Below are 14,172 nucleotides of genomic sequence, written 5' to 3' on the forward strand. Positions count from 1 at the left end.
ATCAACCAGTATCACAAATGTTGTTCTGTTAAGAAATTGTTTGAAACAAAAACAGCATGAAGTGTCGAACGACTAGTGGTTACCTTCAATATTTCAAGAATATAACGAGAAACTGCTCCAACCTTGGAAACAGTAATGAACTCGAACAAGCCAACAGGGATCTTCTGGTAACTACCATGAAAGCAACATCAATGCTCTGGCAGCCAACTGCACTGGTTGTTTACAGGTTTTGCTCTTTGTGACATCAGCAAGAATGCCTACACTGCTAGAAACAGGGTCAATGTGAATTGCAAAAGGTAGAAAAATAAACCTGTAGAAATCTGGGAGAATAGATTCCTTTAGCACAATTAAAATTTCTATTTCGTAATTTGCTCAACCAATGTCCACAAACTTTGGACCGCCCGTTGCATATTAGAGAATCAAGTCACGGTTGGTGTGCGGGGTTTAACATCCGAAAGTGACTCGGGCTATGAGGGATGCCGTAATGGAGAGCTTTGGAAATTTTGACCACTGTGCACTGACATCGCACAGCACACGGGCCTCGATGGAGGCAAAAAGGCTTGCTTTTCGCTTTTGAAGCAAAATATATTTAAATCATGTTTTAGAACCGAAATTACGAGCATTCTGAAGAAGTAGGTGGCGATTTGCATACCAGGTCTTCGGAGGATATTCAGAGTGTTTCAAATCGTTCATTGGAGCTGTGTATTAAAAGCTGTGAACGATATGTTGGTGCAGTCTTGTGCAGGTGGACCTTATTTGTAGGACAGAGTGCAGTTAAACTATTTACATAAATATCTGCACAGCATTTAATTTTATGGCCGTGGAACACACGATTGCAAAGTGAAATTGAAAAACAAAGTAAACTAGTTACAAGTTTTGAACTGGCACTGTGTCTGAGATGGCAGAAATATTACCAATATTTTGGTTTGGGCTTCCCACAGTGCACAGTGATCAAATGGTGTTCCTACAAGTGGCGATGTCAGGAAAGCATTGTCAATATCTTTTATGTCAAAATGTTTATGCTGCACTTTTATCTCCAGCAATAAAACTGTGTGTAACAATATTTTACTGATGTGTAATAAGAGGCAGCCAACTGTTGAAGTTTTTAAAAGCTCCTTTCATGTTTGGTATCTCAAAGAGCGGGCAGATGCTGAAATTGAAAAGCTAGGCCCACCTTCATGTTGACAGCCTTAAGCTCTAAAACAACACATAAACTTAAGTAAAAAAAAGAATAGAGATGAAGTTTTTTCTTAAGGGGGATGCGGGGCTGAAGGGTCAATTTTTGAACCAGCATCAATTTTGATGAAATTTTCAGGGTTGGTTAATTTTCCTCTTATTGGAATATATTCATAGTTTCTTCACTTTAGGACGAACATAAAAAAATATTGCAGCTGTCATAATGGGTAACTGCAAGATAAGGCCAGCTGTGGGTTATTTATGACAGTTTTGATATTTTTTCTTTCTTAGAGAATAATTAGGAATCCAAGTACCTTATCTTGTTCCCCCCAAAAATTTTAGTCCAGAAACCACCTTCAAGCCTGCCTTTGGTGAAAGGGTTTAGAAATGATAGTTTTCTTAATGGTTGTGTTCTTGAAAAAAGTGCAAACTGAGAAACATGACTTCAAAGATTTCAGAACGGGCTATTCAATTGAGGGCATAAATTAATCAAAGTAGCCTGCTGCATATGTTGGGCTGTCCTTTTTAACAAGACACTGCTTTGTGACGACTGCTTTGAGTTGCCCAATTTTTTTTTTTTTTCCCCAGCTGTACAGCTGTCCAGCACACTTGCCTGTGTTCATGAAATGCTTTCCTTGGTTGCTTGCTGGGCGTGCCTATTCGTCTAGGTTCCATATTCTATCTCCAGCTTATCGAGCACTTTGGTAGGCTTTCAGTGGTGCGAAAACAGCGTTCGAAGGTTACGTGCTGCATTTCTGAGTCAACCCAAGCTTCTATTACCGTTTACAAGCCAATCCGCTGTTGCCACGGCCCAAAATTTGCCTTTTCTTTGTTTTCCTTTTTTAGTGTCTGCTGTTCTCTGGATAGCAGGTCCTTTTTGGCTATAGAGCACGAAAAACAAGCACTAACTTGGGAACACGCTCCGCATTGTTTGTGAAACCAGCATTCATAGGTGCTCTCAATAGTGAGCCCCCATCTCGCAAAAGAATTTAAATTTTTCTATTGCGCAGATGACAACCAAACTTGGTGAGAAGTTTCTTTAATACATGCACAATCCAAAACAAAAATTTGAAGCATTTTTTTGTTTTTGAAAAAAAAAAAAAAAAGATTTTAGCCCCGCATTTTCCCTTAAACAAGGATGCAGTATATATTTCTGCGATAATTATATTGCAACTTGTTTGCAGCCTCTTTTCCTCTTGTAAACCCGGCAGAGCTTTCCAGAACACAATAGGTTTTCTTGCAGGAAGATGGTGAGCAAGGCGAGCAGGCGCGATTTTATTGCTTTCAGGGCACATGTGGCATCCTGCAAAGCGTTATGCATGTTCCCTTCGCAGTTTGTTGCTGATGACAGCGTCCCATTAGTGCACCTGCACTAGCTAAATTCGCTGGAGCAGTTGCTACTGGCAGGCTGGTGTCTGAATGTTACTTTTACATGGTTAGCATGGTTACGTGCAACGCTGAAATCGGGCTAAAGTAGAACCTTTTAATGCGGCTGTTTTTAGCAAGCCTTTTGGAGATGAGGGTTATGTTTAGCTGTCTGTCATTCGCTATGCATATGCACAAAGACGTCATGGACCTGAGCATAATATCCAGGCATTTCTGCTTTCATTTTTGAGAAAGCTCAAGTGCCCAGTGCACTGATCACTAGGATCTACTCTTTAAAGACCCTTGAAGACTAGTCACCCTCCTAAGGTTCAAGATTTTATTTTACTTATGTAGCTGTGCATCTGCATAAGCGTGATTTAATTAAGCATGTTTTTCGGTGTAACACATGTCTGGTTGATACCGGTCATTTTACTTTCATAGGCCTGTAGCATTCACTCTAAGGCATTTATGTAAGAAGGTGTCTTCAGAGACAAGCCACAGATTCCTTATCATTTCACGTGAAGAGAGGCACAGACGACGACAAAGGCAGAATAGTGCTTGGACAAGTCCACTAACAACTTGTTCAATACTGAGGGATGACTTTATTTGGCAGTCATATTCATTGTAGAGTTTTGCCAACTTGGCCGAGCACAGTTCTGCCTTAGTCGTTGCTCGCCTTGTCTTTCATAGCCTACAAAAAAAAAATACACCAAAATCTAAGCCCAGCTCCAATTAGCATGTGCAATGGGACAGAAAAGGAAGGTATGCTTTATGAAACAATACAAGCCTGTTGCTTGTCTAAGTGCGAAAGTGTAGGAAACAGAAAAGGCCATGCAGATTCCCTCCAAACATAGCACGAGACAATCAGTTGAAGCCATTTACCTTTAAAGCAGCATTTTCCTGGCGCAGGCTTGCAACTTCCTCACGCAGTCGTCGACACTCCTCAGTTGCTTTTTTCAGGTCTGCTTCCAAATTGCTAGCCTGGAACGATGTTATTTTGTAAGAGCACTTATAGACACCATTAATAATAATTGCATAGTTGTGGACTAAAGTGCAAAATTTAAGAAGATGATACATGGTGCATGAAATACTAGCAGTAGTAAGGCAGACAGCATAGGGCCAATACTGCTTTTCACAGCTGCCACCATAGAGATGAGACTAAACTTCGGGTGAACAAACACCCCACAGCTTCCTTATATGAAAAGGGACAATCACATTGAAATGTTGCGAACATATCAATACCAATAAGTTACCATTACTGCACTGAGAAAAGAAAAGTTACTCTAGGAACGCTCAAGCATTTTCACAAGGTTCTCCCAATACTCTGCAATGTGAACTGTTAAGCAAGGAATCCAAGAATTCATGCAAGGAATTACAATACAGGGCTACAATTAAACACTAGCTGGAACAAGTTTGCTTTGTACTGAAAAGTGAGCTAACTTTTCGGCTACCTGTATGCGATGTAATATGAATGGTGAACATCACGTATACACAGTAAAATAGCCATCACGAACATAAAAGCTTAATTTTCAGGATTACATTGGCTGTTTGAAATGCAAGCTGCTTTCTACCTAGACCCAACTGAGAGACGAATACAGCGGACAGCCCCTGTGTTATTTACACACCGGCAATATGCTCTTAGTTTTGATGATAGCTGTAAATGAGCTGCCATTAGTTGACCTTCCAGCAAGATAGGAGAAATGTGAGCCTAAAAAGCAGCAATGATTAAGCCCTTTGCCTGGGGAAGAAAGTTTGTTCGACTAGTGAGCACGACACAGACAGCTTCATCAGGACTCTGCTGGCTGTGGTGCCAGGCACAGTTGCTGGTAGTGATGCTGGCTGGCTGTTTTAGGCTCTTAGCATCCCTTCATTTTCAAGCTACTAGCATCCTTTCTTTTTGCTTCCTTTGCGCAGACAACAATACAAAACATTCTGGATTTCATACCTGTGCAAGGCGTACTGCCGAGTGCATTTGTCACTGCTTTTTATTTACCTCTCTGTTCCAGCCCTACTTGCTCATTACATTTAGCAGAGCGGTTTTATAGCCAGTGGAGCAGAGCGCGGCCAGTGAGCGAGTGTCAAAGCTTAACATGATGGCCACCAATAATATTTTGTTCTCCAGACGTGACATACTATACGAATAAAAGGACTAGTAATGTTAAAAAATACATTAGAAATCCAAACAATGTCCTTACATGGCAGTTTTAGTACAATAAAAGCGAGCATAATTCATATCCATTCCAGCATAACACCACTGTTCAATAGATGAGGCAATAGACCCCTCTGCTCTACTATGTTCAATCAAGTGTTGTAGACTGTGCTAAATGTCTACTCTTGATACGCTCCGCTGCAAGGTTCCCAGCAGAGCAGAACGTAAACCCAGTCTGCTAAAAGTCTCTACTAATGTATGTTATTTTACCCCTGGAGTCCACGAATGCCATTGATTACCGATCCGAAGAAGCCTGCCTCTATCATGCAGATTAAAGAGTAGGTGGTGTACAACCTTATCGTAGGACATATGGATGGTGCTGCTTTGGATCTAGTGGCAATGACATCACTCGCCTAAGCCATGTGATGAAATGAAACAGTGAGATTGTCCATGAAAACATCTGTCCAGCTCAGACATCAAGTCCCTCCTTACAGACAGTGCCTCTCAATTACCTTCTGTACTGCTCTTGAACCTCAAACAATGGCAACAAGTTATAGGAACATAACATCAGAAAACGGCTGCTACAACATGCTGCCCTTGTGTCTCTACAGTAGTACACCTGCCTTTTCATTCGATTCTGCCAAGAGTACGAGAATAACCTAGCTGCAGACGATTCAGTTACATCTGCTTTAATGAAGCGCTTGCAACACCCAACCCAGCCACAGAACTAAGACTCCACACATGAATACACCAAGAGTAGCAAGCACTTTATGTTGCATCTAGTTTGTTCAGTTGTTTCTATCAGCTAAGTGTATAATCTAAACCCCCAAATTCATGAATTAGGACGCACATAGTACATATTTCATGTTTCTTAGGTGCCAACCACATGCAGACACGTCACAGATTCCTTGGCCACTGCAATCACATTCTAAGGTGAATACAGAAGAAGAAAAAAAAAAAAAAAACCTGATGAGGTTTCATGCAAAATCTAATTAGTCCTTGCAATGCTGGCAACTGTGATAAGCTATGGGTTCCATGAGGAGTTTTCCGCAGAACCTACTTCTTTGTGCAAATACAATTCTATGGGAGATCTAAGTCACTGTCCACACAATAGAAAAATGTCAAAATTAAGAAGCCTCCTGAGAGATTCTGGAGAGTTGGCAGGTATACTGGCATATAACACTGCTTTGCTGCCTCTGACAAATATTTTCCTGTTTCATTAACTACAGTAGCAGTGCTTTATGAGCAGAAAACTTGGGGCTGCTAAGTTGATTTTTTTTTTTTAATGAACTAACAATATCGCTGTTGGAGGAGTTCAGAGCAGTAATATGGTACTGCACGTCATATGCCTTTATTTGGTGTATAAACCAGGTGTCCCTGCTTAACGTAACCTACTGAGGCCTGTCGATGGCTGTCCGACCATGTCTGTAGCATTTTTTTTCCCCTGAAATGAAGACTAATTACCTGGTTTTCACATACTGGCTTGAGGCGGTGCAATACAAAATTTTCACCACACTTCTTTTTTTGAACTGCATTTAACGATAATCTATACAATAATAAATAAAAAAAAAGCTACAATGTGACAAGGGTGTCACTTAAGTGTATACAAAAAACATCTAGCTATGGCTTTGTCAAATGCTTTGCTTTGTGCAGAATATTGGGAAGGTTGAAGGATTGCTCAAAATTTTAAAACCCACCCAAATCTTTCCACAGTGAGACTCTGTAGTATTGATGCCTCTGCACAAAACAACCCCATGGCACTTTGAGGATGCTTCACTGCACAGTCATACAGTGCAATATGGCGGCGAAGTGCACAGTGCGGTGAAACTGCATAAGACCAGCCGTGAGCAGAACGTGGAGGCACGTGAGGGGCATATGCGCACATGTTGGAGTAGTGCGACACCATCCCAAAACAAAAATAACAGAACAGTGATGCATCAAATAGCACCCGATGTGTGCACCCAATTGTAGCCGCGGGATGACGAAGTAAAAATGAATTCATAACTTGTGGAAAACCAGTTTACTTCCCCTTCGCCGCGACCTGTTACCACCACTCCGCCGAGCGTCGTGGCAGCGCCGGCTGGGAGAGGAGGTAAATACCTCCCCTTGGGGAAGGAGAATCAATGATGGATGTGCCATCAAGACGTCTACGCGGGTTCTCACGAGACGGAGAGAGCTTCTGGATCCAGCCGGCAACGAGAGCGGTTGTCTCCCGCCGCCTCTCCCAGCAAATGCCGGGGGATAGCGGGCACGGAGTACGCAGCGCACATAGGAGGACCTGTCGTGCACGACCGCCCATCTTCTGGTTAACGGCGAAGAGACCGGTAAATACCGAACGCTCTCGCCGCTTCCCGCGGCAAACGCCGTGGTATGGCTTTGTCCGAAGAATGCGGCACGCACGGGAGATCCCGGCCGCCATATTCACGGCGCGTGCAAATGTCCGCCGCCGAAGTCGCACCCCCATTCCCCAGCTGGTGAGTCAAAAGTCCTTCTTACGTAGCCTTGCCCTTCCAAGGAAAACCTTGTTGATGTATAGCTGGCCGGCATGCTCTGTATAATTTGCAAGTGCAATAAATAGCATTGGAGTATTAACTATGTGTCGTCCCCGTCCTATTGTCCCCTTTGTTCCCTCCGCGGGTCGCTAGCGAGAACGTTGCACCTGCGGAGTGTGAGCGGGGCGGAATACCGTTCCCCCTCGCATACAACGACACAATGGCGCCTCAACGTGGTTCTCTCATGCAGAAACACTTGAGCTAGTTACCCCTCTCTAGGGACAAAGAACGATAGTCAGTTCGTCGCGCGGAGTGCCTGCCCGGACTTTTAACATTAGGCCTGACCCGACATCGCTATGCTAGCAGGGCTAATAATATGCTTTCTTGACGGCGAGGTGGGAGGAGTTGCAGCGAGAACAAATGGTCGCGCATGTATTTGTGTGTGTGTGTGTGCGTGTTTATGTGTGTGCCTAGACCTTTGAGAGGTGCAGCCACGAGGTCCGTACATGGAGCGCGAGACCGAGCTGTCCACGGAGAACAGCACGCCGGAAGCGAGTGAGTGCCTCAGCCGGGACGGTGGCCCTACTTTTCTTGTATATAGTTGTAAATATTTCCTCTTCTGTCTCTTTGGCTCTGGGAGCCAGGTGCCACAATCGGCTGACTGGTATTGCAGCCGTGATTGCCGGAAAGCATTGGGGCGCTCCGACACCGCTGGACGCGGTGGGCGCCGTTCGCTCAGAAGTTGCCTTCGGATGGCAGCGAGTGAGTAGGGTCACCCTGGGTTCCTTGGCGGAGATGCACATCCTCGCGGCGTGGTGTTCTAGCTATTGTCCTTAGCGCTAAAGCGAGTAGGCTTAAGGCTCTTTTTGGGAGCTGCCTGTAGCACATCGGAGGACAGGCTAACCATGGCATACAGCATGAGCAAATGCGTTTTGCTTGTTTTATATTGACCTCGCTGTAGCTGAACATCTAGCCGAATTAGAGAAAGCTAACTTCGTTCAAACGAACTTGGTATTTTTGGGCTGAGAAAGCGAATCAGAAATTTCGTGGAACCAGATTATTATGCTGGTAAATGAACCGCGGATGCCCGTGCTTCGTTCGGATTAACGGAACGCAGTGCGGTGCCGGATAAAATTGTTTGGCACTCGCATTGGCCCGCATTTTACCAAATGGTGATTTTGCTCAATTTATTCAGCATTTTTAGAGATCCGGAGGGTCGTGCAGATATCAAGTGAAGCCGTCTGGACCCGCTGCCATTGTTTACGTTCCTGCCAGCTGCTCTGCGGCCGTGAATCACCGAAGCTCGGAAGCGAATCAGAATTTCGTGGAACCAGATTATTATGCTGGCAAACGAACCGCGGATGCCCGTGCTTCGTTCGGATTAACGGAATGCAGTGCGGTGCCGGATAAAATTGTTTGCCACTCGCATTGGCCCGCATTTTACCAAATGGTCATTTTGCTCAATTTATTCAACATTTTTGGAGATCCGGAGGGTTGTGCAGATATCAAGTGAAGCCGCCTGGACCCGCTGCCATTGTTTACGTTCCTGCCTGCTGCCCTGCGGCCGTGAATCACCGAAGTTCGGAGTCTCACGAAACCAGTCCGGCTTAACGGGACCCTCCCGTAACACTGGCATCTGGGACCTGCCGATGGACAGCGAGGCCCCTTCACCTTGCTGCTCGTTCGATGGCACCAACGTTTGGATCGCCCTGCTAAGCCTGGTGCTTACCTCGCGGATGACGTCCAAGGAGCAGCTCTCAACAACCATAGGTGAACATTTAAGGAGGGAGGGATGTGGAAAACCAGTTTCCTCCCCCTTCGCCGCGACCGGTCACCACCACTCCGCCGCGCGTCGTGGCAGTGCCGGCTGGGAGAGGAGGTAAATACCTCCCCTTGGGGGAAGGAGAATCAATGGTGGATGCGTCACCAAGACGTCTACGCGGGTTGCCGCGAGATGGAGAGAGAGAGCTTCTGGATACAGCCGGCAACGAGAGCGGTCGTCTCCCGCCGCCTCTCCCGGCAAATGCCGGGGGATAGCGGACACGGAGTACGCAGCGCACATGGGGGGACCCGTTGTGCACGACCGCCTATCTTCTGGTTCCCAACGGCAAAGCGACCGGTAAATACCGCACGCTCTCGCCGCCTCCCGCGGCAAACGCCATGGTATGGCTTTGTCCGAAGAATGCGGCACGCACGGGAGATCCCGGCCGCCGCCGAAGTCGCACCCCATTCCTCAGCCGGTGAGTCAAAAGTCCTTCTTACGTAGCCTTGCCCTTCCAAGAAAAACCTTGTTGATGTATAGCTAGCCAGCATGCTCTGTATTATTTGCAAATGCAATAAATAGCATTCGAGTAGTAACGATGTGTCGTCCCAGTCCTTTGTCCCTTTGTTCCCTCCGTGGGTCGCTAGCGAGGACGCTGCAACTGCGGAGTAGGAGCGGGGCGGAAGACCGTTCCCCCTCATATCCCCACAAACTATGCGACAGCTTGATTGCGGAACAGACAATCGTTGCCACACATGCCAAAGTGCGCACAGTGTGCACAGGTACAAGTGTTATGTTCATTTCAGGTTCAGGGAGGCCTATTTTGATGACCGCCGGTGGCATGTGTCATATCTCAATGTGATCCTCCACCCGAAATAACCAGAGCAAGCCCACCCATGTCCGAATTAACGAGCATCTGATTACACAGACTTACATGAACATTGGAAAGGCTGCTTTCCCAGTTCAAATTATTACAAGTTTCGAATTAACAAGGGCCCAAATAAAGGCTTTACTAATTTTAGTCCAAAAACTGCATGAAATTTGATTCTCTACCACTTTGGCCAGAATTATTTAGGAATGGGTCCTAAAAATTTTAGCTCAAGTTCACGAAAGAAAACTGGACAATGACAGCTACTACAAACACAAACAGTACTGAAATCGATTAGCTGTAAACCAAACTGTCTTGGACATGAATTTTGTAGAGAGCAACCAGTGTTACTCTACCAACAATAATAATCTTAAATTTTGCGTAGTACTATACACGTACAGTACAGTACGCATAATACTTTCAGTAAGGAAAGTAATAATAATAAAAAGCAGCATGCAAACAACACTTCTCAGCTGTTACCAACTAGCGGGCCATGTGCTATTCTGAAATAGGCAGTGGCACAGAACCGGTGTAGCAATGTATTATCCAATCTATTTAACTTGTTTGACCAAAACTAAAAGTTCTGAAAAATCGTGCAGTACTAGATGGACTATGGCTCCAGCAGCAGAAGCGATAGTGGGGCAGCATGGTTTCAGCAAGACTGCACATAACCTAACGGGACATAGCATAACATCACAAACTTTGCCGTCATGTCGACGCAAGCACTTGTCACATGTGATTAATTTCTGGAACGGCATATGGCATTTGGCTACTTTGCTGCTCATGACATTCATGACAAAGGGGAGCCCACCACAATAAGGCTGCCTTTATTATTGCACCAAAAAGTAAGACAGCATGCCCCACAGTAGCCGCTGACTCAACACCAGGACAATGTTTCTGTGTAATTAATAATATGCAACAAACAGCGCTCATACATAACTTCCTGCTAATAAGTACGGTTACACAGTGTTAAACATTACTTAGAGGAAATAAAAATCCTTACATTCTCCCCCCCCCCCCCACACACACACAAAAATACACGCACACATACAAACTATGAGAAGACTATCTCAACCATTCACTCTGCATATGCTGACTGAACCTACACTATGCGCCGTTTAAAATGTTTTTTTTTTTTTTCGACTCACACTCTAATGATATTAAAGCCATCTGTTTCAAAACACAGCCCCCTAACCCATATTTAGGTGACAGAAACCTTTGAATTACACAATGCCATAAATCCAGAGGGGTACCAACACAAAGCAAAAAGTATGTAAAAGTACAAAAAAAATAAATAACAGCTGATCTGCATACTTAAATGCGAAGTAGGGGTGCTAGCACTGCTTAACCCTTCCTGCCATATTTTTCTATGCAATTTACACTTTGTTAAGCTTACTCTCCGCACAGAATTCATCACTGGGTGCATTCGATTATCAGACCCGGAGTATCCGGGATTACTTGCGCACAGCTGTCTGGCGTTCGAATTTCCTCGGGCAGCCCAGAAGTCCCGCCTACCAGTAAAGATCATGGCCCGGCGGCCATTTTGAGCAAGACTCATTCAGAGTACTTTTCGTGTTCCTGCATATGACATCATGCAATAAACAATGACACAATCTTTCTAAGCAGCTGTAAGCTAAGCAAGCGAAACCGCTTTGTGCTGGAGCAGCTAGAACTTGTTATAAATGCTTTTGCATGCGATTTAGTCTTCTTTCGTGCGCTGTGAGCTGCGCCCTTGGCAGAACTTCGTGAGCAGTAATGCCAACTGAGGTCAGTAAAACACTTCACATTCAAGCAGGTCACGCTCCGTTATCTATCTTTAGTATCACTCGTACGCCAAAAAATAAACGTGCACGCGGCATCACTGCGAAGGAACTGAGTCGTGGTGACTGATGGCTGGCATCGTCTGCTAGAGCGTCTAAGAACAAACGATGGAGCTTGCAAGGTCATGTGACCACACGCTGCTTTCTGTCAGAGCGCAAGCCGAGGCCTGTCAGCAAGTATTCCGCGACTGGAAAATCGAATGTACCCACTGTGTACCCTAATCTACATTTTCATGCAGACGAACCAACAGCTGTGCAATTTGTGTAGTAGTTGAAAAATAAAAAGTGCACATTGGAAACGACAGGTCCACTCTAGAACACTGTTCCACTACATGGTAGCCATATGTTCAGGCACTGCCAATCTTATAGTGTCCTTTCAATTGCTTGACAAAGGTAGGCAAGTGAAGAGCAAAGAAGTGCAGTTGAAGGCGAGCACCCTTAAAGTGCACAAGTAAGCACAAGCTGCTTTACGATGCGGTGAGTGGTGCAGAGCTGAGGTTTAGGAAGCAACGCACATACACTGTGAAGGCTTAATGATGAGCGATGCCAGGGGAGAGAGTGCGAAGTTGAGGGAATGCTAGCAACACACAACTGCTCAGTGCACAATAACAAGCAATTGTACAATGCTTTCCAATGAAGACGCCAAAGACATGCATCACCATCTTCTCTTTTGCACTTCAAGTTTATGTGGAGAAAATAGCCTTAGGCAGACACCATCGAAATATAGTCCTGGTTAGTGTTCCATAGTTGATTGAATCTTTTCCTTTTGTAGCAAAGATACTTTTGGTAAAAATCTGTTATAGTAAAGTGTGTTTGACTGCGGCAACATACTTCCCCATGAAATGACATCGGCGTACATGCGCAACCTAGGATCCCAAGGCAAATTTTTATTTTTTGGCTTTATGACCAGGCTCACTAGATTTAAGAAGCAAACTGTATCTGCGTCTTGGAGCCGTGAGGCAAAGCACGTGGAGCATAGAAAAAAAAAATGGGGGGGGGGGGGGGGGGGGGGGCAAAGCTGGCTACGAATGTGGAAAGAAGGCAGTGCAGTGCGGTTCAGAATGTAAAATTGCAGCAGTAAGGAAGGGAAAAAAAAATAGCCGACCATTTGTAGCACTGTGCAATGCGAAACAAAAGGCAGCAGTGGCAAGAAATGGAGGCGCAGCTTGTGTAGTTTTGCAGTTTCTGTAAATCCAACTTGACAAAGATTGAAAAGTTTTTTGACAAAGTGTTTAATTTAGGTTAGGTTTGACTGTTGTGCATATTTGTCAGCTACTGCCTCTTAAATGACTAACAGCAGAAAATGACACCGTGTTCATGTAAGGCTTTGCTTTTCACATGAAATCAAAATCAGCTGTAATCGTAGCCATGTTGCCTTCATTCTAAAGGAGTATTTACACAGGATGTAAACAAAGAATCTTATGACTGAAAAGAAGTGTTTTTTTCATAATGCAATAAGACATATTTATTAAGCAGCCATTTAGTTACCAGACAGCATCTTCAGGGCCATGTTATCACCAACAAATGATAAGGTGAAGATTTTTGCTCATCCGAGTGACTCACTATAGAGGGGTTCTGCTATACATGATGGACTAGTAGTGATAAGCACTTAAAAAAAAAGACTACGAAAAGAAAAATAGAGGCTGCATTTATGTTTAGTACAAATGTACATTATGGCATGCTTACTTCAAGTGCACCTCTTTCATTAGGGATATAAAGTGAAGAGGTGAGTCTGGAAATACTGTGGAACAGTGCCATGGTGCTTGACTACTGGCAATGTGTTTACCTTCAGCTCGACCTCTGGCTGATAGCTTAAGACAACATTTAATACAGTAAAAGCTCGTTAATTCGAACTCCATGGGACCGGTAAAAAAGTTAATTATCAAATGGCCTTGAAAAAACTAACCAGAACCATTTGTATTACTGTAAATGTATCCTACTTAGTCGCCTAACCAACTGGCTCGCAAAATGAACCCACCCAGCCCCGATTTGTGGATTTGTGCGTATGAATCTAAAAATAAATAAATGCGTCAGTACCTCATCCCTCCCTTTCGTTTCGCGCTGGCACGGTCCACAACACATTTCTTGGCAGTACGCCAAGATGGTGCGCAGCGATAACGGCGTGTTTATCTTTTGTCTTTAGCCCTGGCAGGGGGGAGGGAAGCGAACTTGGCAAAGTGCCAGCGCTTGTCCAGTTGTGCAAGCCACCTTTTCAGTATGTTCCCTTTATCATGCTATGAGCGACTGGGGCAGGCGCTTTCTACTGCCACTCCAATCATCGTAACGAACGGTGCTAAAAGCCGGCGTCATGATCGCGGCTGACTCGCGTGCTTCCGTTGATGACTGATGGGTGGAAGGATGGATGACTATCGCAAAAAAAAAAAAAAAAGTTTAGCCCATAGTGCCCGTCCAAGATCATAGCCTTTTATGGGCGTTGGCTGGGACCGCGCAGACAGTTCAGTTCAGTTCAGTCATTCAGTCGTATCCGACTCTTCGTGACCCTATGGACCATGTCACGCCACGCTTTCCGGTCTCTCACT

At 44.8% G+C, this 14,172-nt stretch overlaps 1 protein-coding gene across 2 annotated transcripts in view; it reads right to left on the minus strand.

Moving 5' to 3' along the window:
* The window catches only part of Vap33 (VAMP-associated protein 33kDa), a 51,858-nt gene that overhangs the window by 2,134 nt on the left and 35,552 nt on the right, over positions 1-14,172 (minus strand). For both annotated transcript variants that reach the window (XM_084589755.1, XM_084589754.1), the window contains one exon: positions 3,424-3,522. In XM_084589755.1, coding sequence (XP_084445881.1) covers positions 3,424-3,522 — 99 coding nt within the window. The remainder of the gene's footprint in view (positions 1-3,423; positions 3,523-14,172) is intronic.

The sequence above is a fragment of the Amblyomma maculatum genome, chromosome 1 (genome assembly GCF_055883805.1).
Source record: "Amblyomma maculatum isolate TAMU_Amacu chromosome 1, ASM5588380v1, whole genome shotgun sequence".
In the NCBI taxonomy this organism is placed as follows: Eukaryota; Metazoa; Arthropoda; class Arachnida; order Ixodida; family Ixodidae; genus Amblyomma; species Amblyomma maculatum.